Below are 23,445 nucleotides of genomic sequence, written 5' to 3'. Positions count from 1 at the left end.
GTATTATATTGTATTATATTGTATTATATTGTATTACATTACATTACATTACATTACATTACATTACATTACATTACATTACATTACATTATATTTACTATATTATATATTATTATATTCTATTCTATATTATATATATTATATGATAAATGATATAATAGATAATATAATTTATATTATTTTATATTATTTTATATAATATATAAAATAATACTATATTATTTTATATATTATATATTATATTAGATTTTATATCATTATTTTATATTATAAATTACTATGTATTGTATTATATTAAATATAGACATTATATTACATTCTATTATATGACATATTACATTATATTATATTACATTATACTACATTATATTACATTATATTATATATAGCCTACTAAAAATATACTAAAGAAAGAGAAGGATACAGACCCAAGGCTTATGAAGAATGAATAATAAAAACTCATAACTGACTCCTCAGTCTGACACAGCTGATGATGATTGGTCATTAAGTAAAAACAATTCACATTAAACCAATCAAACATGCACTTTTGACAAACAATGTCCATACCACATTCCCAAGCAGCCAAACACAGGAGAGAGGAATCAGATAAGTATTATTTACATTTTCTCTGAGGATTCTCACCTTCCCAGGAGAAGATCCTGGGCAAGGTGATTTTTCCAGAAAATATCACAGTGATAGGATGTAAATATTGATTTTTGGTGCAAAGTCTTGCAGTTGGGCTTTGAGATCACATTGTAGCAGTGAGGGTGGTGGGCTCTGTCACCCTGCTGTGCCTCCAATGCTTTTCTTTTTCCTTTGTAGCCCTAGAGATAACCTGGGTGTTCCTTTTGAGCTCCCACCTCTCTGTGAGCAATGCACAACCCTTCAAAATCAAATACTGATCTCTTTTCCAGGCTTGTTGTGGTGAATAATAATAAAATACTTTCAAAATAAAATACTGATCTCTTTTCCAGGCATGTTGTGGTGAAGACCTCTCCCAACCACAAGTACATCTTCACTCTGAGAACTCACCCCTCTGTTGTCCCTGGCAGCATTGCCTTCAGCTTGCCCCAGGTATGGCTTTCTATGACTTTCTACTCTGCTACACCATAAGCAAAATCTCATTTTTAGGATGAGGATTGATGATAAGTTCCCTAATTGGAATAAATGTGTGCTGCAAATTTGATTTCTGCCAGCAAAAGTTCAAGGATGCTCACACTGCAAGTGAAGTGACTGTGCTTATGTTGCTTTGATATATTTTTAGTGCATGGTGGGATAAAGATACTGGAAAATGTGTAATTTAACCTTTTAAAAAAACACCAGAAAGAAACTATTTGAAAAGGAAAAGTCTAAGCAATATCTTCCATTCCTTGTGAATCTTTAAACCCTTGGCTTTAAAGGGTTTCTTGGCTGTGTTTTTCATTTTAAAGACCTGCTGGAAGTTTTATTGACCACATTCAGTCATTGTTAGTATTTCTAGATGAAAACTGCAATGAAATGCATTAAAAAAACCCCAAACCACTTTGTCTCCTCTTTCTTAATTAAGTTATCATCAGATGTTAAATGATGGTTAGAATAAATAATGAATATAATTAACTTCTAAATTGAAAAATGAAGCCACTCAGCTCTCACTGAGTGTCATCCCATGAACCTGCAGCAGTTGTGGTTTCTGATTCAGTATTTTCATCTCTCCCTGCCACTGTGCTGCAGATTTTTTTCCTCAGCACATTTTGGCACAAGCCCCCAGATGACATTTTGCCTTTTGATGTGCTGCTGGAACTGGGTCTGTCCCAGTGGGTGGCTGGGGGATGCATGACCTTGCATGTTCCCTAGAACCTCTCTGGACAAGGTTTAACCATCTTCATTCACCCTCTTTCAGTTTAAAGCCACTTCCCCTTTTTTCTTTTGCTACAATCCCTACTAAAAATTCTGTGCCCTTAAAAAGATTCAAGCCCACTTTAAGTATTGAAAGGCCACAGTGAGATCCTCCAGAGCCTCCTCCAGGCTGAACAACCCCCATTTGCTCAGCCTGTCTCCACAGCAGAGCTGTTTCAGCCCTCTGAGCACTGGGCATTCCTGATACTGGGTTTTAATTTTAAATTTCCCAGTATTTCCCAGAGCCCTGGATAGCTGCAGTCAGTCTGACACCCACTGTGTGTTTTCTGCTCCTGTTCAGGGGTGTCTGTGCTCTGAGGCCTCCAGAACATCTCTTTGTTGTACACTCACTGTTCTTGACCACCTTTATTCTGTGGTAATCTTGATTTTTGACTTGGAGTTCTTGACCACCTTTATCTGTGGTAATCTTGATTTTTGACTTGGAGTTCTTGACCACCTTTATTCTGTGATAATCTTGATTCTTGACTCCTGACACTGAAAGCTGGGACAGATTTTCTATCCTGAGAGCCTAAAACACAAATTGCTGTGCAGTGATGGCAAACCTTTAGCAGAAACCAGCTGGGTGAGCATGGTGGGGGTTGAAGAAGAGGAAAATCCACAGAGAAGAACCTGACAAATCTTCCCCCAGAGGTGCTGGCACTGCCCAGGGAATGGTCCCAGCCCTGAGGCTGCCAGAGCTGCAGGAGATGCCCAGGGTGGGATTTTTGGGGTGTCTGTGCAGGGCAGGAGCTGCACTGGATGATCCTTTGTGGTCCCTTCCCACTCAGGATATTCTGTGCATATTGGCGAGAGTGTAAAGGGAGAAATGTTCACTTTGTAAGCAAAGTCATTGTGTTCCTTCTCCCAGACAAGAAGGCAAACACAAATAACCATAAAGCCTTTCAAATTTCAAACACAAACGTCTTACAGCTTTTCAAATGTGAAGTCCCCAGAGCTGTTTGTAATGACCCCTACATGTGCCTGGTGCCTTTATTTGATACCTGAGGGTATCAACATGGCACAGCCTGTGATGAGGGCTGTGAACACACTGCAGCAGCCACTGGGCAAACCACAACTTTGCAGTCATCAAGCCAGAACTGTTGGAATTGTAAAGGTTATAGATTTTTTTTGTGTCACATAATTCGTGAACCATTTCCCACTTCTGCAGTTCCATGCAGCACAAACCTCTCTAAAGGAATTTCCAAGGGACCTAAAGATTTGAGCAGTTTCATTTTTATTGGTTCTCTTGGTTCAGGTAATATTGTACCTTGGAGCACATTAGAACAAGCTTTTCAAATGCTCATGGGGTGTGTAACAGCCATTCTGGTACCTGTGGATGCTCAGAACTTGGGCTTTGGTAGGAAATGAGCAGAAGGACAAAAAACCCCATCCAGCACCCCAACTTCTGCCTCCAGGATGGTGGGAACACCAGAAACCTGAAGGAGGTTGGACAGAACAACCTTCTGATGTCACAAGAATCATTTGGAGAGATTATTCAATGTTTTTGACTTGTTTCCTGTTAATTTGGGGTATTTGGGATATTCCATTCTGCTTCTTTTTCTGCTGCTGAAGGTTCTGTGGGGATCCTGCTCCTCTGGGTGAGGAGGCTGCCTAAAAAACATTATTCAATGTTCTTGACTTATTTCCTGTTAATTTGGGGTATTTGGGATAATCCATTCTGCTTCTTTTTCTGCTGCTGAAGGTTCTCAGGGGATCCTGCTCCTCTGGGTGAGGAGGATGCCTAAAATCATTATTCACTGTTTTTGACTTATTTCCTGTTAATTTGGGGGTCTTTGGGATATTTCATTTTGCCCCTTTTATCTGCTGCTGAAGGTTCTCAGGGGATCCTACTACTCTGGGTGAGGAGAATACCTAAAATCATTATTCACTGTTTTTGACTTATTTCCTGTTAATTTGGGGGTCTTTGGGATATTCCATTTTGCCCCTTTTTCTGCTGCTGAAGGTTCTCTGGGAATCCTGCTCCTCTGGGTGAGGAGGCTGCCTTTGAGGGGGCAGATGTTCTGCAGGCCAGGTGTTTGTTCTGAGGGCCAGGTGTTTGTTCTGAGGGCCAGGTGTTCTGCAGGACAGGTTTTTGTTCTGCAGGACAGATGTTCTGACCTTTTTCTCTTGTTTTTCAGAGAAAATGGGCCGGCCTTTCCATCGGGCAGGAGATTGATGGTGAGTCAGTCAGAGCAATGGGGATGTGTTCATAAAGCTGAATTCATGTTTTCATGCTGAATTAGGAACTCACAGAGCTCCAGTCCTTCTCCAGGTGATGTGAGGACTTCCTTAGTGAATGAGCTGCTCTCCTCTCTGCAGCTTTTCTACTTTTAATGTTTTCCAGCCCTGGGCACACTGCTTTGGGAGTCCAGATACCTGCAGGTATCTCAACCTGGCTCTGTGTGGGATATCAGTGTCCTTCCTGCTCCATACAGTGACCTGCCAGGAGCTTGGTCTCTTCTCCCAGGAGAAAAGGGGCAGGATGGAAGGAAACAGTCTCAGGTTGTGCCAGAAGAGGTGTAGGTTGGATATTAAGGAAAATTTCTTCACAGAATGGGTTGTAAAGGCTTGGAACAGATTCCCCAGGACTGTGGTGGGGTCACCATCCCTGGAAATGTTTGAAGAACTGGTGGATGTGGCACTTGAGGACATTATTTAGTGGTGACCATGGTGCTGGGTTGATAGTTGATCCTGGAGGCCTTTCCCAACTTGATGATTCTGTTAATTGTGATTTTTTTTTTTGGCCTGCTGGTCTTGTTTTAACTGAAGAAGAACCTATAACAGGGGAAAATTAATTTGTCATAAATTAATTCGTTTCTCACCCTTGTTTGGCTGATCATGTGCCAACTCACCTACAGTGCTTTTCAGTTCTCAGATCTTTTGGGGAAAGAAGCACTGATATTCTGTGAGCAGTTTGTGGCTGTCCCTGTCCTGGGCTTTGCTGTAAAACCTCCCAGCTACGTGGGAGCCTGTGTTAACAAAAATAATGCAGTGCTTCTGTGCACAGTGACTAAATGTCATCTGACTCCGTGCTGGGTGGAAGGGATTTGTAAAAACATTCTGCAGGTAGGGAGAATGCTCACAAAGCCAGTGATTTCCCAGGGCTCCTGCTTTGTCCTGCTCCCCTGATAACGTGGAAGCTGTGTTTTAAATGTCAGTGTAAATGCAGCCCACAGCTCTGTGGAGCAGTGATGAGTGCTGCTGAGCCCCTGATGATGCAGTAAAGGTTCTGCAGGTGAGTGATTTTCCTGGTGGGAAGGCACAGTGCCCCGATGGATGTGTCTGTCCTGCCTTCTGTGCACTCCAGCTGCACCAGCTCCTGTGTTCTCAGCAAAGATGCTCAGCTGGAGCCAGGGCTGGCTGTGCCTTTCTACCTCATGGATGTCCCTGCTGCCTTCCCACCCCAGGGAGGTTCCTGCTGCATTCCCTGCTTCTCTCTGGAACATTCCAGGCTCTTGGAGCTGGTGCAGTCTCTGCTGGGTTTGCTGCATCCCCTCAGCACTCAGTCCATGCTGTAAGAGCTCCTGACACCTCATGATGAGACCAAATCCAGGCACTGATATTCCAGAAACCTTTATTTGACCAAGCCATGAGGTTCAGCAAGGAAAAGGAAACTGCTCAGGGGTGACCTGTAAGGTGACAGGAGCTCCTGGGGTTTGCTTGCAGGCCCCAAGGGATCACCCTGCTGCTTTTGGAAGAACTCAGTGCAGCAGATCAGGAGTAGTGTTTTCATCTTTATCCCTGTTTGCTGTGGCAGCTCCTCCCAGGGAGGGTGTTTGGGGTGTGTTTTGTGTGTTCTGGTCACACCTCAGCAGGGACAGGCTCTCCTTGTTCCCTTCATGTGAACAACCCTGGGGGATTGTTTTGCCATCAACCTCAGCATCTGCAGGTTTGTTCTGGAGCCATTCTGCTGCCAGGGGCTGGACAGGAAATCACAGATGGAGTGAAGAGCCTTTCCCACATTCTCCTTCTCCTACTTCATCCTTGCTGCTCTTTGCTCTCCGGATTCAAAGCAAACCTTTCATGTCCCTCAGTCTTCTGGAGAATCTTTCTGCATTGCTGGGCCTGCCTGTTTGTGAGGTGCTGACCATGCTGGGCAGTCCCTGGAGCTGTGGGTTGTGCTGCTCTTTCCTTTCCATCCTCTTCATCCTCTTCATCCTCTTTCCCCCCTGAGTGGGCTCTCGTTTCCCTGTGGGATCAGGGTGGCAGTGACATTGCAGTACCTTCCTTGCCCCTTGGCTTTCTGTCCAGGGGATTCTGCAGCACTGAAAGAAACCTGGAAATGTCAGCCCAAGGGCACCTCAGGGGCCTCCTCAGTGTCAGGGATGAGGGGCAGTTGATGATGTGCTTTGTTTTTGGCTGACACACTGCATTTCTGCATTTAAATGTGCAGTAATTCACTTTCTGCTGCCTCATCTGGAGAACAGCTCAGCAATCTTGTCACAGAAACCCAGTGATGACCTCTTGTCACAGCTTTTGGGCAAGGCAACCCTTAAAGTTGCTTTTGGGCTTCCTGGAGATGTGTCCAAACCCTTGGGTGGAGATACAGCCATGTGGGACCATAGCACATCTGGATTTGCTTTCATTGTCCTCATCCCCCAAAGTCTGTGTAGTGTTTGAGCTGTTTTAAAGATTTATTAAGAGTCTTTAGAGCAATGTAGGCATTTTCAGTGAAAAATGGGACTTCTCAGTGGCAATTTTACTGTTTTTTTGACCTTTGAGTTGAACATGGATTAAGAGAAATAAAGAAAGAATACATTCAGTTTTACCAAGTGAAATTCTCAAGGGAAGAGTGTGTATTGCCAAATTAGTTTAATACACTGGGGAGACCTTAATTATGCTGTTTTTTGGGGTTTTTTTTCAGTTTCCTTATACACTTTTGACAAGACCAAGCAGTGCATTGGCACCATGACCATCGAGATTGACTTCCTGCAGAAGAAGAACATTGACTCCAACCCCTATGACACAGACAAGATGGCTGCAGAGTTCATCCAGCAGTTCAACAGCCAGGCCTTCTCTGTGGGCCAGCAGGTGAGCTGTGCTCTGGGGCTTTGAGGGACCCTCTGAGGGTGCCAAGAGCTCTGCAAAGGCTGGGCGAGGGGCAGGAATTGTTCTTTGTGTGAAGTGATGCCTCAGGTTTTAGTTTTTCTATTTTTCAGGTTCTGTGCTGCTTTAGTTTGCGGTCTGGGTTTCACATTAGGGGATGGTGAGCTCTGTGCACAGAGCAGGGAGACAAAACAATTCCTGCTCCAGATGGGGACCAAGGACAAATGAGCCAAATCTCAGGCCAAGAGCACAAACAGCGTGGGCTGGAGAGAGAAAAACAAGGATGGGACTGCATGGGCCAAACCTGGAATTGGACAATTAACTCCAATATGCAAATGGAGAGGAACTTATAAAAGTGAGAGACCTCATGAGCATTGCCGTGCATTTTGTGACCATTTTGGTTCATTTTTGGGACCATTTTGTGTTAATTTTGTGGCCATTTTGGTTCACCTTGGGTGCAGCCCTGGCTGGGCTCTTGTAGTGCCCAAGGTGGATCCTTTGAGTAAATCCCTTCTTTATTCTGTAATTCTGTAATTGGACAATTACCTCCAATATGCAAATGGAGCAGAGCTTATAAAAGTGAGAAACCCTGTGACCAGTGGGGCATTTTGTGACCATTTTGGGTCATCCTGGGTTCATTTTGTGACCATTTTGGGTTCACCTTTGGTGCAGCCCTGGCTGGGCTCTTGTGCTGCCCAAGGTGGATTTATTGAGGCCTTTTAATAAATCTCTGCTTTATTCTTTAGCTCTGTCCAGTCTCTGTTCTAGTTCAGCCTGCACAAGGCATCAGAAGGAATTTCTTTATGAGCAGTAAAACCTTTGTGACTTTCACTGAGAGCATGGCCAGAGGGGTTTTTTATAATCTATCCTAAATCTGTGAGGAAAATCCCAGGGTTTGGGAGAGTTTGGGTCTCTCTGTGTTGGATGTGAGCATGGCAACTCTTGGAATATTTTAGGAAGTCACTTTTGCCTCCTTCTGTATAAGATCAAGACAACCACCAGGTTTAATTCATTCTCAGTGGCACCTCCCAAGTGCAGTGCATTTTATTATTCTGGAATTGTCCCAGGCCAGGCTGGACAGGGCTTGGAGCAGCCTGGTGTGGTGGAAGGTGTCCCTGCTGTGGCAGGGGTGGCACTGGATGAGCTTTAGGATCCTTTCCAGCCTGAACTGTTCTGGGATTCCATGATTTATTGCTGCTCTGGGGACTTCAGCAGAGAAACAGGGATGAAATATTTTTCTTGGGGAGCTTGGAAAGTTGATGTCCCTGTAATTGAGCCTGAAGGGGTCTGCAGAGCATGGGCTTCAGCCCCTGCACAGCTCTCTGTGATAACCTCTGCTTTGCCTTGCTCTCAAAACAGGTCAGGGTTGGTCTCTCAAATAATTTACACCTTGCAGGGTCTGAATCTTAAACCAGTTGAAAATACAAACTCAAGGAAAGGGAGGCAAGGCTGCAGAGCCAGCCTGGTTTTCTGTGGGATGGACCCCACTTCTCATCACATTCATTCTGTCTCTCATTAGGACTGCTCCTGGAGTGTCCCTGTCAAGCTGAAATGGAAAATATCTGAAAGTTTTGAGCTAAATTGTTCTCCATGACTAGCACCAATTATTGAAGTGAGAGGGAAATGTCATCAGATGATCCAGAACACTGAGCTGGGGAGAAGGGGAGGGGGGAATAGATGATTGTCTTGAAAGGAGGGTCTTTCTTTGAGTTTCTCCAGCTGACTTTGTGTTCTGCAACTTTAGGTCTGTTACTCTGATATTGGGACAGGGAAAGAACATGGTCAGCACTTCAGACTGAGAGCTTTACAGGGTTTTCCTGTGAATCCAGAACTTTACAGGGAAAAAACTCCAGGGTGGTTAACTCAGTCTTCAGGCCTCTCTCCTTTGAAATCTTACTAATCTTGTCAGAATCCTTTTTAGCTTTTTTTCATGAGATTTATTTTCCCTTTCCACAGCTGGTGTTCAGCTTTAATGACAAGCTCTTTGGGCTCTTGGTGAAGGACATGGAAGCCATGGACCCCAGCATTCTCAAAGGGGAGTCTGGAACAAGCAAAAAGCAGAAGGTGAGCTCCCAGGAACTCCTGTGCTTTCCTTGGGGACTGCAGAGCTGAAAATCCCATCAGATAATGCCACCAAGGGCAGTTTGGGTGACCTGCCTTTGGAGAAGTCACAAATCTGCCTCATCAGAGGGGGCAAAGAGCTTTGTCTGCAGTTCAGTGCAGCCTCCACTAAACTGCAGAGGTGGGGAGGATGCAGGAATTTTGGTCATGGAAACAGCCTCTCTTGAGTTTTTTTGTCTTCCAGATATGTCCAGTTTTGATTTTTCCTTCTGTAGAAAGGACAGGATTTTATTTCCTCCTTTACTTGCTGAAATAAAATAGCTGAGTTTGAGCTAAACCAGGGACTTTTAAAAGTCAGGTTGTTTTACCTGGTGAGCTTCTCCATTCCATGGTGTTTTAGAGGTGGGGTTGGTATTTTTCATTCTTCCCAGGAAATGGAGATTTTGCTGCTTTTTCCTGCCTTCTGAGATGTTATTGGAGATACCTGGAGCAATCTGAAGCTGAGTTCAATGGTAATTAATGTAATTATTTCTTTCCCTTCCCTTTGCAGATCGAGGTTGGTTTGGTTCTTGGAAACAGCCAAGTTGCATTTGAGAAAGCTGAGAACTCCTCTCTCAATCTGATTGGTGAGTTCCTGCACCCACAGAGAAATAATGCTTGAGATCTGCTGCTGTTCAGGCCCAGGAGACTTCATTGCCTCCAGGTTGTTGTTTGTCCTCACTCCTAGGCTGAGATTATCAAGGCCAGATGGACCAGTAGATCCAGAGACAGCAACTGCTTGAAATATTTTATTTTATTTTATTTTATTTTATTTTATTTTATTTTATTTTATTTTATTTTATTTTATTTTATTTTATTTTATTTTATTTTATTTTATTTTATTTTATTTTATTTTATTTTATTTTATTTTATTTTATTTTATTTTAATATTTTGGGGCCACGTTTGGGGCTGGGATTTTGTGTCCTGCAGCTGCTTTTTGTGCCACAGTCAGTGCAGGCAGTGGGAGGGTGTGAGGCTGTTGTGTAACCACAACTTGCACCTCAGCAGAGTTTTGGTCTGAGCACTCAGCCTGTGCTGAAACCCTAAATTATTGCATTTAATCATGGCAGGGAGGAATGATCAGTCTGACTTCATGTTCTCAGAAGGCTTCTATTCTATTCTATTCTATTCTATTCTATTCTATTCTATTCTATTCTATTCTATTCTATTCTATTCTATTCTATTCTATTCTATTCTATTCTATTCTATTCTATTCTATTCTATTCTATTCTATTCTATTCTATTCTATTCTATTCTATTCTATTCTATTCCATTCCATTCCATTCCATTCCATTCCATTCCATTCCATTAAACTATACCATACTAAAGGCTAATTTATTAAAATATAATATAATATAATATAATATAATATAATATAATATAATATAATATAATATAATATAATATAATATAATATAATATAATATAATATAATATAATATAATATAATATAATATAATATAATATAATATAATATAATATAATATAATACTAAAGAATACAGAAAGGATACTTACAGAAGGCTAAAAAGATAATAATGAAAACTTGTGACTCTGTCCAGTGTCCCAACACAGCTTGGCACTAATTGGCCATTGAATCAAAACAATGATTCAGTCATTAACAATGAAACAATCATTACTTTATGATATATATTATGTCAAAGAATACTAAACTATACTATACTAAAGAATACAGGAAGGATATAGACAGAAGTCTAAAAAGATAATAATGAAAATCTGTGACTCTCTCCAGAGTCCTGACACAGCTTGGCCCTGATTGGCCAAAGAGTGAACACAACTCACAGCAGAATGCAATTTAAAAATCACCTGTGAGTAAACAATCTCCAAACACATTCCACAACACAGGAGAAACAAATGAGAAAATTATTGTTGTCATTATTCTCTGAAGCTTCTCAGCTTCCCAGGAGCAAAATCCTGGGCAAAGGGATTTTTCAGAAATGTGAATGTACCACTAACACAGCTCTGTGGGCTGATTGCTGTAATTAAGCATCCTAATGAGGATACAGCTGTTAATAGCACCAAATGGAACTTGCAGGGGCAGGGCAGTGAGTTCCCACCTGTGACTGTGGGATCACACCCCATCAGGTTTCACTCTGCTGCCAGGACAGTGTGAAATAACCCTGTTCATAACCCTGAATATATTATATTCACAGGGAATTGTACCTGGTTAATATTCAGAGCCATAAAATGCCCTGGCATCTCCCTCTTGGCACGTGTGGGATTGCTGCTGCTCTGGGAATAGGGTCCCTTCCCCAGGATTCTGCTTCATTGTCCTCAGACAAGACAAAAGAGCTTCTTGTGCCTCAATTTACTTCTGTCAAATTGCTACTTCATTTAATCTCCTCATTGATCCGAGGCAGAGCTGCTTAATGTGCTTTGTTGGTCTCTGGGGAATTGTAAAGTTCTGAATAATTAAATTGTGAGAGAGGAGATGAAAGTGAAGTGAGTGTCACTGAGCTCTGCCTTCAGTAAAGGGCTTGCATGATTTCAATAGAGAAGAATTGTAGTAATTTTTTAAAAAAGCCAATTCTGTTTGTTCTGTTTAGCATAAAATTGTGTTATGAAACCACTGGAAGAGCTTTTAATCCAATCTGCAAGAATTTTCCTGTGCTGAGGTGCAGCCAGAAGGGGGGAGTGTAGGCCAAGCTCTGTGGGAGCAGGAACAGCCCTGGCTGAGGGGTCTGACCTAAGAGCTGGAGTGGGATAATAAACACAGGGGAATTGTGGATTGGTGCTCCCTGGAGGTGCTCTGTGTCCCAAGTGCTGTCCCTGGCATCTGACCCAGAGGTTTGTTTGTTTTGCTGCCCTTGGAATTGAAATATTGATTCCAGATGTGTTTAGACCAGGATTAAAGAGTCTGAGCTGAGCTCACACAGAGCTGCTGTTTGCTGGACTTCCTGCACTCTTGCTGCTCATTCATTATCTGGCTGAACTTGAAATAACTCTTAGAAGAGCTTGTGGAACAGAGCAGCAAAATGCTTACTGGTTGTTTGCTAGGATTGGATATTGGGAATTAGGAATTGTGACCTGGGAGGGTGGGGAGCCCCTGGCACAGGGTGCCCAGAGCAGCTGTGGGTGTCCCTGAATCCCTGGGAATGTCCAAGGCCAGGCTGGATGGGGCTTGGAGCCACCTGGCATAGTGGAAAATGTCCCTGCCCATGTGGCACTGGATGGGTTTTAAATCCCTTCCAACCCAAAGCCACCTGTGACTTTGTGATCTTTGTGATGTTCTAGGGTGGGAATGGCCCCCATTGGAAAAACCATTAAGAGCCAACCCTGAAACCCTGTGCAAGTCTGAGGAAACATCCCATTTCTGCAGTAATTAAGGATAATTGGCAGTTCTTTGCTTTTTCTCTGGGTTGTCAGATCTCTGTGTGTTTCCCTGGTAGCTAAGGGTGCTGAAAGCCATGTGCAAGGTTGATCTGACTGATGAAAGTGTCAGTGCTTGAATAAACCTAAGGTGAGACTACATGGGTTTGTTTATAGGCTTGAATAAAGCTCCTGGAGAAGGCTTGGAGAGGTGCAGATTTAGAACTTGAGATCTGTACAGAGAAATCAACAGAAACTGGAATAAAGCATTAAATGAGAAGAAAAGGGTGATACACAGGGAAGGGCCAGCCTGTCTTGTCTAAGGGCAGTCCTGCCTCATGATCCTTCAGCAATCAGAGAGCTCTGGCAGCAGAGCTGACATGGGCTGATTGTCAAAGCTCCTCCAGCAAAGTTCTTTGTCAAAGTTCCTTAGGAAAGAATCAAACCAGAGATCTGTGGGAGAGAAGGTCCTTGCATGAGTCAGTGAGGGATGAAAGGGAAGGAGGAAATGGCTGATGTCAGTGGAGTTCAATGGGAATCTCTTTGCTGCTCATTGTAATTATTGAATAAGCTGGAAAGGGCTGGAGGAGCAATGAGGTGCCCAGGCTGGCTCTGAGCTCAGGGGCTGAGGTAGGAAATGGGAGATTCAGTACAGAGGACTGTCAATGTGTGGGAGGAAGAGCTCTCCTGACCTGGGTAAAGCTGGTGGCTGTAGAGGGCTCAGATCCCAGGCAGGATTATTGTATTTGCAGGGAGGAATGATGAATCTGACTCCATGTTCTCAGAAGGCCAATTTATTACTTTATAATACTGTATTATATAAAAGAATACTATACTAAACTATACTAAAGAATACAGACAGGATACTTACAGAATGCTAAAAATATATTAATGAAAACTCATTACTCTTTCCAGAGTCTGGACACAGCTTGGCCCTAATTGGCCATTGAATCAAAACAATGATTCAATCATTAACAATGAAACAATCATTACTTTATGATACTATATTATATCAAAGAATGCTAAACTATACTATACTAAAGAATACAGAAAGGATATTTACAGAATGCTAAAAAAATAATAATGAAAACTTGTGACTCTTTCCAGAGTCTGGACACAGCTTGGCCCCAATTGGCCAAAGAGTGAAAATAATTCACACCAGAGTCCAATGAAACAATCATGTGTGGGAAAAGAATCTCCAAACACATTCCAAAGCAGCAAAACAGAGGAGAAGCAAATCAGATAATTCGTGTTTTCCTTTTCTCTGAGGCTTCTCAGCTTCCCAGGAGAAAAATCCTGGGTGAAGGGATTTTCCAGAAAATGTGAATGCCACAGCAGGATCAAGGCAATGAATGCTGCACCCATCTTGCAGTGTGTTCCTGTTGTTAGGAGCTGTTAAATGTGGCTGCTAAGAATGATCACATCTTGTTCTGGAGGGATATGAACAAAGCAGAGCATCCATCATTCTGTCCCTGTACTGAAGCACCTGCAGGTCCATTTTCCTGTCAGAGGGTGTGAGAGGAAGAGAGAAGAGGAGCAAGGGTTCCAGTGTGGAGCTGGGCACTGGGAAAGGCAGGACTGAGGAGGATGCAGGACAAACCTGCATCATCCCAGGTGTCCTGGAAGAGGGTGGACACTGCTTCTGTCAGCAGCCACATGAGCTGGGTGCTGAGGTTATGTGGGTCCAGGGTGAATCTGTGTGTTTGAAACCATTTCTTGGCTTTTGCAGGTAAATCAAAGACCAAGGAGAACAGGCAGTCAATCATCAACCCTGACTGGAATTTTGAGAAAATGGGCATTGGAGGCCTGGATAAAGAATTCTCTGATATCTTCCGAAGAGCTTTTGCTTCAAGAGTTTTCCCACCTGAGATTGTGGAACAAATGGGTGAGTATAACCTGGAAAAGATTATATTGAGGATAACCTGGAAAAGGTTATACTGAGGATAACCTGGAAAAGGTTATACTGAGGATAACCTGGAAAAGGTTATACTGAGGATAACCTGGAAAAGGTATATTGAGTGTAACCTGGAAAACGTTACACTGAGGATAACCTGGAAAAGATTACACTGAGGATAACCTGAGAAAGGTTACATTGAGTATAACCTGGAAAAGTAATATTGAGTATAACCTGGAAAAGGTAATATTGAGTATAACCTGGAAAAGGTTACACTGAGTATAACCTGGAAAAGATAATTACATTGAGTATAACCTGGAAAAGGTTATGCTGAGTATAACCTGGAAAAGGTTATATTGAGGATAACCTGGAAAAGGTTACACTGAGGATAACCTGGAAAAGATAATTATATTGAGTATAACCTGGAAAAGGTTATGTTGAGGATAACCTGGAAAAGATAATTATATTGAGGATAACCTGGAAAAGGTTATATTGAGGATAACCTGGGAAAGGTTACATTGAGGATAACCTGGGAAAGGTTACATTGAGGATAAACTGGGAAAGATTATGTTGAGGATAACCTGGAAAAGATTACACTGAGTATAACCTGGAAAAGGTTACATTGAGGATAACCTGGAAAAGGTTATATTGAGGATAACCTGGAAAAGGTTATGTTGAGGATAACCTGGAAAAGGTTACACTGAGCATAACCTGGAAAAGATTATAGTAAGGATAACCTGGCAAAGGTTATGTTGAGGATAACCTGGAAAAGGTTATGTTGAGGATAACCTGGAAAAGGTTACACTGAGCATAACCTGGAAAAGATTCACCTGAGGATAACCCTTCCAGGTATAACCTGGAAAAGTGTGGTTGGGGTCTGTCCCTGGTGTGTGAGGGCTGGACACACCCTTGTGCTGCTGTAGCTCAGCAGTTTCTGAGGGATCCAACAGAGCCTCTTCTTCCCCTGCTGCTCCCAAATGTATTTTGCACTCTCGTTGCTTGGCTGGGGAAGAGAGACAAACCCAACACCAACACTCAGCCCTGCACATGGAATGTCTGAAGGAATGAGACACATGGATTAACTGGATTCTGTTCTGCTGGAACTGAAACTGGGGTTCTGAGCAGCCTGGTCTGGTGGAAGGTGTCCCTGCCCATGGCAGGGGGTTGGAATGAGATGGGTTTTTAGGTCTCTTCCAACCCGAACCATCCCATGGTTCTGGGAAACTCTCCCTCCTATGCTTCATTTATCCATAGCTGTGTTCCTGACTGCCTGGCCGTGTCTGCCCATGCAGCTCAGAGGAAATTTGTTTTAATGCTCCTGCCATAATCTATTTTACCTCCCATTCCTCCTGGCAGCTGCACCACGAGCCCAGTAATCCCAGTATGGGCTGTGAGCTCTGCTGCTCAGGTTTGAAGTTTGAAGCTCAGCCCTGCCCATGGAATGTCTGAAGGAATGAGACACATGGTTTAACTGGATCCTGTTCTGCTGGAACTGAAACTGGGGTTCTGAGCAGCCTGGTCTGGTAGAAGGTGACCCTTCCCATGGCAGGGGGTTGGAATGAGATGGATTTTTAGGTCTCTTCCAACCCAAACCATCCCATGGTTCTGCGAAACCCTCCCTCCTTAAATCTTCATTTATCCATAGCAGTGCTCCTGTTCCTGACTGCCTGGCCATGATCTGTCCCTGCAGCTCAGAGGAAATTTTGTTTTAATGCTCCTGCCATAATCTCTTTTACCTCCTATTCCTCCTGGCAGCTGCACCATGAGCCCTGTCCTCCCCAGCCTGAGCCCAGTAATCCCAGCATGGGCTGTGAGCTCTGCTGCTCTGGTTTGAAGTGCTGGCAGGCCATGGCACCTCCTGGAGTCTGTGAAATAAAAGCACAGATTCTAAATATAACTTCTCTTTTTGGGTCAAGGGAAGGAAAGGCAGTCCCAGTACTTGGTAAACATCTGCTGGCAGGCAGATAAATGGTGCAGGGTTGAATTTTTAGTAAGCAGTGTGCAGCTGCAGGTGTCTGGTTCTGTCCCAGAACGTGGCTGGGGATGTTCTGGCTGCTCCTTGTTCTGGGAATATAATCTGTGTGGGCTCCTATTTGAACTTGGAATCCATAGCTGTGTAATTTCTGTGTATGTTTATGTTTCTGATCCACCTTCCCTCTCTCCACAAATGAAGCAATCAAGATTTTGATTACAAACCAGATTTCCATCAGGAGCTCCATCCTGTTTGTGTGGGGGTGTGTGGAGCTTCCAGTGCCTGTGGAATTGATGCAAAATAAACTTCCCTGGGATGTGCCTTCAGTCTTGCCTTGGGGATTTGGGCACGTATGGAGGAGCTATGGAGAAACCCCAGGGCTGATTCTCTCTCTCTCCTGCCTTTTAATTCCTCTTGATGTGAGAGCTGAGGCCTTTGGCTCATGGGTTTTGTGGCTGTGGGCAAGATAAAACTTTCTCTGCTCCTGCTTGAGAACATAAAATGCTTAGATTTGTTAAATATTTAACTGCTCTGCAGAGAGAGGAAAGAAGAGAAATGGTGCTGGCTGTGGAAAGAACAGCTTTTACCCAGAGGCACTGGTGGCCAGCTCAGCCTCCTGTACTTGAAATATTTTTACCTTTTGAAGCAGCTGTTGTGTGTATTTATAAAGTCTTTCCATGGAGCCAGGCTGGGAGAGCTGAGGATGTTCAGCCTGGAGAAGAGGAAGATCTTGGAGCCCTTTCCAGTGCCTAAAGGGGGCTTATAAAACAGAGGAGAGTGATTTTTTGACATGGACAAGAATGGGAGTGGTTTTAAACTAACAGAGGAGAGACTTGGGTGAGATATTGGAAAGGAATTGTTCCTTATGAGGGTGCCCAGAGCAGCTGTGGCTGCCCCTGGATCCCTGGCAGTGCCAAGGCCAGGTTGGACATTGGGAGCAGCCTGGGACAGTGGAAATTGTCCCTGCCATGGCAGGGGTGGCACTGGGTGGGATTTAAGGTCCCTTCCCAACCCAAACCATTCTGGGATTCTCTGATTCTGTGGCTGCAGCACAGAGCCCTTGGCTGGGACCACATGTGAAGGAAAAAAGGTAAAAGATAATTGGTGTTGTTTAATAAAAGAAGACAAATATTCTGTGAAGGACCACTGGTATTTGGATTACCCTGGGCAATGAATTAAAGGTGTGCCCCATTAAATTACATTTAGTACAAATATTCTTGCTGTGCATGTTTATAGCCAGGCTGCACAAAGAGACTTTTTTCAGGGAAGAAGTTGGATTGGGAGCAGAGCTCCTGAGCTCTGATTAACCCCAAGGCTAAAGAGCTTATCTGAAATTTGAAAAAAACCCAAAAACTTTCTGACATTCATTTTCTTTGCCTTAGTTATAACTTGCTCTTAACTATATTCTTAACTAAATGTCAGTGTGACAGCTGTTCACCTTTGTGAATAATTTATTGGGAAAGGAAAAGCTGGAATTTGCTTGCTGCCTGGTGCTGCAGTGCTCACCCAGTTGTGTTCTTTGCCCAGTGCTCCCAGACTGCAGCTTCCATGCCAAATGCAATAAATATTTCTGTCCAGACCTACACAGAGGCTCTATAGACCCTTCCAGCATTACTTGCAATTTGTGTGTGGTTTATCTAACTTCCATGGAATGTTCTGGGTTTGGAGCACATAAATCAATGTTAGTTAACCATATCATCCAAGGGGGGAAACTCTGCTGGTACAAGAGCAGGAATGTTAGATCAGCCCCAGCTGGGCACCAACCCTGGCCTGGAAGGGGCAGTTTGGTTTTTTGCCATCTGTGATGTCCCAGCCCTGTTCTGGTGGTTTTGGGCTTGCATGGCTCTGTGGGGAGCTAATACAGCTGGCAATAAAAAATGCTATTAATAAAGAGTTTATAGGGTCAGTGTTCAGCTAGATCAGCTCCCTGGGTGTGTGATGTGACAGAATCCCAGAATGGTTTGGACTGGAAGGGACCTCAAACCCCATCCAGTGTGATGGCAGGGACACCTTCCACTGCCCCAGGCTGCTGCAAGCCCTGGGATTTGGGCACTGCCAGGGACCCAGGGGCAGCCCCAGCTGCTCTGGGCACCCTGTGCCAGGGCCTGAACACCCTCAAAGGGAAGATTGACTGGTGCCAACCCCGTGGCTGCCAAATGGAATTAAATCCTTACCTGGATGAGGTTTGAGGAAGATGTTTGGAAACATTTTGGTGCCTCTCTCACTTCTGAGGAAGGAACTTCACACCTTGGGGCACTGCTGGAGGGAGACACCAGGCAGTTCTCCCTGAGGACAGCCCTTCCTAGCTCTGTTTCCAGGGAATCCTCCTCCTTTCCAAGCCCTTCCAGGATGTCTGTGCCAGCTCAGGGTGTGTCACTCTGTGCTGAAGGGAATCTGCCTTGGGTTACTCTCTGCTGCATCCTCTTGCTCCAGCTAAAGCTCCTCTGATTATTTGACAAATGTTGTGTTTTCTTCCCATCCATGGTAGGTGCTGTTTTTCTGCTGAGCCTTTAAACCCAGCTCATTCCACTGTTCTCTCTTCTTGTTGTTCTTCCTTTCCCCCTGACTCCCACAGATATTTATTCACTTGGAACAACATTTTTGATATTTGGTGCCTGGAGCTGTAACTTGCAACAAACCTCGAAAGTCCCTTCTCAGACTTGCAAACAAAACACTTGTGCTGACCCTTTTGAAAACAAAACACTTGTGCTGACCCTCTTTTCCTTATTTAAGAACACTCTGGTATCCCCAAGCTCTGAAACAGAGCCTTGACTTGCAGCAGAAAAGCAATTTCTCTGATTTCAGTGGCACATTAATTGTTGTGGAGGCCTCCAAGAGCAAATTGTGCATGGATATGTTGTTTAATAACAGGTAGAGAAATGTTTGGTGTTATGTGTTCCTTCTAAGAGACTGAAATGGAACCCAAATCATAAATAAATTAAATCAGACTTTTTGAAGGTGGTTTCTGTTTCCTGGGAACCATCTTGGCCTGCCCTCTTGGTCTCAGAGCTCTGTAATTTTGAAGTCCAGCTCATGATGGAGAAGTGAGGCATCAAGAACACAAGAGGAACATTGAAATGAGCAGACACTCAGATTATTTTCTTCCCCAGATCCTGTCTGAAGTGGAGGCTTGTCTGTTAAGCTACCTTAAAAATTAATGCATTAATGTTCTCAAAGTACTCAGAGATACTGTAAGAGAAGAATAATGATGGAAAGATTCTCACCCAGCTATTCTGAAATAGGGTCATTTTAATGAAAAATCAGTGTCAGGGATGTTTAACCTCAGCTGGGGTGCTGGAAATACCTCAGCCTTTGCATCCAGCCTGCTCCTGTCTCTCCAGCATTCTCCAGGGCAGTTTTGGGATTCTGAGGCCATTTCTATGACCTCTACATCACCCACCATTATTTCTGCTCCTTTCCCTGCTCAGGACTGTGATCCCCAACCCAAACCATGGATCCGCTGTGAATCAGCAGGTCCTGGCTGGGCAGAATCCTCACTGGGATGATTTTTTGTGTTTTGCATCATGCAATTCGTTATCCCTCCCCAATTAGACACTCATGCATCAGGTTACATGGATTTCAGATGAATTGAATCCTGCCTGTGTGTGTGTTTGTAGCTCTTGGCTTTGCAGTGTGCAGATTTAATTGGAGCATTCTGTTCTGTTCCATCTCCCAGGCACCACATGCCACTAAATTCAGGAGGGATCATTTCTCACTGTGCTTTAAAGTTTGTGGGGTTTAATTTTAATCTGCTTTTCATCCACCTCTTACTTCATTCAGCCTGCATGTCTAGGAGGGTGTCTAACACATATTTATATCTTTAGAGAAGTCTAAATGTCCTTTTCTTGCTTTCTTTGTTTCCTCAAACCCTCTGTGTGGGGAACCCCATGTTTTCCTAGAGGGAAGTTGTCTCAAAGTTGTTCTGGCTACTTCTTGTAGTCTTGTTTTCTTCTACCCACTTAAAAAGACATTTTCTCCCAGCCATCAGGTTAGTGCTAGCTCTGTACAACACAGTCAGAAAACAGCTGAGGTTGAAGGGACCTCTCAATTTAGTCCAAGCCCAGAGTTCTCTCCCTTTTCCCTTTGCAACACCAGGGATGACATTCACCATCTCCTCCCTGCTTTCTCACCCACCCTGTTCAGGTTCTCACTGATTTTGAGGTGATTTCACCCACTCTGAGCTCCCTTGGCTGAAGTTCATGTCCAAGTGATCTGCCCATATCCAACACTTGTGGGCTCTTGTGTCCCTTGTTCTTTTTCTGCTTCTGTTGCCTGTTCCTACCCATTTGTCACTTTTATTAATATCAGCTGTCACAGCAAATGTCAACTCCTCACTGCTGTAAATAAGTATTTAACAGCTTGAACTCAGCATTTGCTGTTGTTTACTCTTCTTCCTTGCTGAGGATGGACCAGTGCTTTCCCAAAGGGATTTCACCTGAAGTGCTCTGCTCACCTTGAGGCACCTGGATCCAGGCTGGGTCTGGGCACTGAATTCCTTTGGGGAGAGCAGTGAGGAAGTCCCTGACCTCTATCACTTGCCTCTCCTTCTAAAAATCAGAGATTGACTTTGGTATTCCCCAGGGATGGGGAGGAAAGTGAAGGAGCTGAGTTAATCACAATTCTGACAGAATTTGTTCATGTGCTGGGTTGCTGGATGAGTACAACTGGAAAACTTTGGAGGATTGGACCAGTGCATTCCTGTCCTTCTCCTCCTTGTGGGATTTAACCTGTCTGCTCACCTTGAGGCACCTGGATCCAGGGATTGGCTTTGGTATCCCCCAGGGATGGGGAGGAAAGTGAAGGAGATTAATTAATTAGAATTCCTGATGTAATTTGTTCATGTGGATGAGAAAAACTGTAAAACTTTTGGAGGAGGGAGCAGGGCGGGTGGCAGGAAAGTTTTTGGACACAGAGTGAGCTGACTTGAAGGTCTTCAGTCCTGGTATGAGAGATGGGACTTGCAAATTCTGCAAAGTCACCAAAGGAAATGATTCCCTTTTAACATGGAATGTGGAAATGGGATGGAGGGAGGGGAAGGGGCTTTACACCAAACCTGCAGCAGGGAATTTCTGTATGAGCCATCAGTGGGGTCTGGGAGGGCTTTGCTTCTGCTCCAGGTGGCTGCAGGGGTGTTGGTTGGTGGCATCACCATGATCTGGCACCCCCAGTTTGTGCCCAGCTGGGTGTCCCCATGCCCTGGGGTGTCTGTGTGTGTTCACAAGGCAGAAATGTTCAGCACATTCCCAAATCCCAGTGTTGGCTTTCTGAGCAGGTGGGAATGACCCAGCTCTATCCCAGGAATCAGGGAATGCTGGTGGGATTGTGCTGCTGTAATCCAGGTGAGATGGGGCTCTGAACATCCTGGCTGTGCTCAGCTTCCCCCAGAACCTGCCTCAGGGATTTGGGATCTTTCTGTAGCTCTCTTGATAGACGTTTACTCTTTGCTGCTGTGCTTGGTTTTGTTTGTTGATACTCTCACCAAAATCCCTTTTCCTGAGGGTCCTGATGCTGGTTTTGTAGCCAGAGGCATTCTGTTGGAAGTGGCTCTCTGAGATGCTGATTTATTTTCATTTCTAGCACATTCCCTCAGAAATGGATAAATGCCCTTGTCATAAATCTCATTATTGCCTGATAGATGTGTGCACTGAGCTCCTCAGAGCCAGTGGGCTGTGGTGAGGAGTCCCTTTCCAAAGATCCATGGAGAACTTCGCTTTGTCTTCTCTTTCTAGCAAAGGATTTGATAAATCCAAACTCTGACCATTGAGAAAATAAAAATTCTGGTTCAGGTGTGGCCCAGCTTTGAGTTCAAAGCAGACACTTTGGGTTTACAGCATGAGAGGGAAATTCCACCCAGCTCTACTTGTAGGGAAATTTTGCTTGTGTGGTCTGAAGCCAGTGGGATGTGGTGAGGAATCCCTTTCTAGAGATCCATGGACAACTTCACTTTGTATTCTCTTTCCAGTGGCAAAGGATTTGATGAATCTAAACTCTGACCACTGAGAAAATAAAATTTCTGGTTCAGATGTCGTCCTTTCCCTGCCCCAGCTTTGAATTCAAATCAGACACTCTGGGCTTACAGCATGAGAGGGAAATTCCACCCAGCTCTACTTGTAGGGAAATTTTGTATGTCAGGTGAAGCCTGGGAACCCTGAACTTCCTGTAACCTGCCCCAAGATGAATGTGCAGAGATAAAAATCTCCCTGCTGTGCTGGGGCCTTCCCATCCATGCAGGTTCCTGGTGGTTCATCTGAGTGATCCAATCCCACCAGAATGCTTTGATTTTAATTAAAAAGGGGAATTACACTCCCAAGTAGAAAATCCCTCTTATACTAAATCGGTTCTTCTGATCTCTCCACTAAATTGAAGAGGGAGAATTGAACAAATAAACTTTATCTTGTCTTTGGGCAGGTGATCTTCTGGGTCAAAACAGAATGACTTCCATTGGTAGCACCAGTAACTCTCCCATTCTCAGCATTTTTAATGAATTTTCCCTCAGATTTTGTTTTTCCCATATTTAACTTCCTGTTAAAGTCCCTATTCAGCCTCTAACTGTCATTGAAGGGCAGAATTTAAGGCTCAGGTTGCAGCAATGACCTTTTTTTGGAGCTCATCAAATGGTGAACTGGCTGGAGATGTCTGCACAGCTGTAATTTGTGTTTAGAAAGATTTTCTCATAATAATATTGACATTTGGGCCACATTGGTGAAATCAGCAGAGGGGGAGATAAACTTAATCAAAATTCCTGTGTGGTGCAGAGGATCCCACTGTGATTTGAGAGGTAACATTTGGGATTTGTCATCACCTGTCTAATTTTAATAAAGTCCTGCTTGTCCTTAAAACTTTGATTTTAGCCGGGTGAATGTGGCTGTGAAGGGAGATGTCTGCTGGAGCTGCTTGTGGCAGTTTGATTTGAAGAGGAACGAATTGCTTTGGGGGTCTGGAATGTTCTGTCACCTGACTGAGACCCTGCTCTCAGTGTTGCCCATTCAGTGGCAAGCCAGTCTGGCAGCAGGTGGCCAGGGATGTCCTCAGGCTTCAGGCTGAGCCCCCCCAGCTGCCTCAGACACTTCTCTCAGGACTGAGGAGAAAACCAGAAGAACCAAGCAGGCCCAGAGTGTTGGTGTTTGTGTTGTGGCACTCCCTGCAGCACCATGGATCTGCCTGGCTGGGCTGGGAGCACAGCCCTGACCTGCCACAGCCCTTTGGTGGCCTCTGTAACCATTTGGTT

The 23,445-nt window shown here is 44.0% G+C and overlaps 1 protein-coding gene across 2 annotated transcripts in view; it reads left to right on the top strand.

Annotated features, from left to right (window-relative positions):
* The window catches only part of NSF (N-ethylmaleimide sensitive factor, vesicle fusing ATPase), a 73,971-nt gene that overhangs the window by 18,451 nt on the left and 32,075 nt on the right, over window positions 1-23,445 (top strand). For both annotated transcript variants that reach the window (XM_063179062.1, XM_063179063.1), the window contains exons 3-8: window positions 975-1,074; window positions 4,014-4,053; window positions 6,740-6,906; window positions 8,878-8,985; window positions 9,533-9,608; window positions 14,081-14,236. In XM_063179062.1, the coding sequence (XP_063035132.1) occupies window positions 975-1,074; window positions 4,014-4,053; window positions 6,740-6,906; window positions 8,878-8,985; window positions 9,533-9,608; window positions 14,081-14,236 (647 nt within the window). The remainder of the gene's footprint in view (window positions 1-974; window positions 1,075-4,013; window positions 4,054-6,739; window positions 6,907-8,877; window positions 8,986-9,532; window positions 9,609-14,080; window positions 14,237-23,445) is intronic.

The sequence above is a fragment of the Melospiza melodia genome, chromosome 30 (assembly GCF_035770615.1).
Source record: "Melospiza melodia melodia isolate bMelMel2 chromosome 30, bMelMel2.pri, whole genome shotgun sequence".
Taxonomy (NCBI): Eukaryota; Metazoa; Chordata; class Aves; order Passeriformes; family Passerellidae; genus Melospiza; species Melospiza melodia.
The sequence above is the reverse complement of the archived record's forward strand: the minus strand, read 5'-3'. Positions and strand labels throughout refer to the sequence as shown.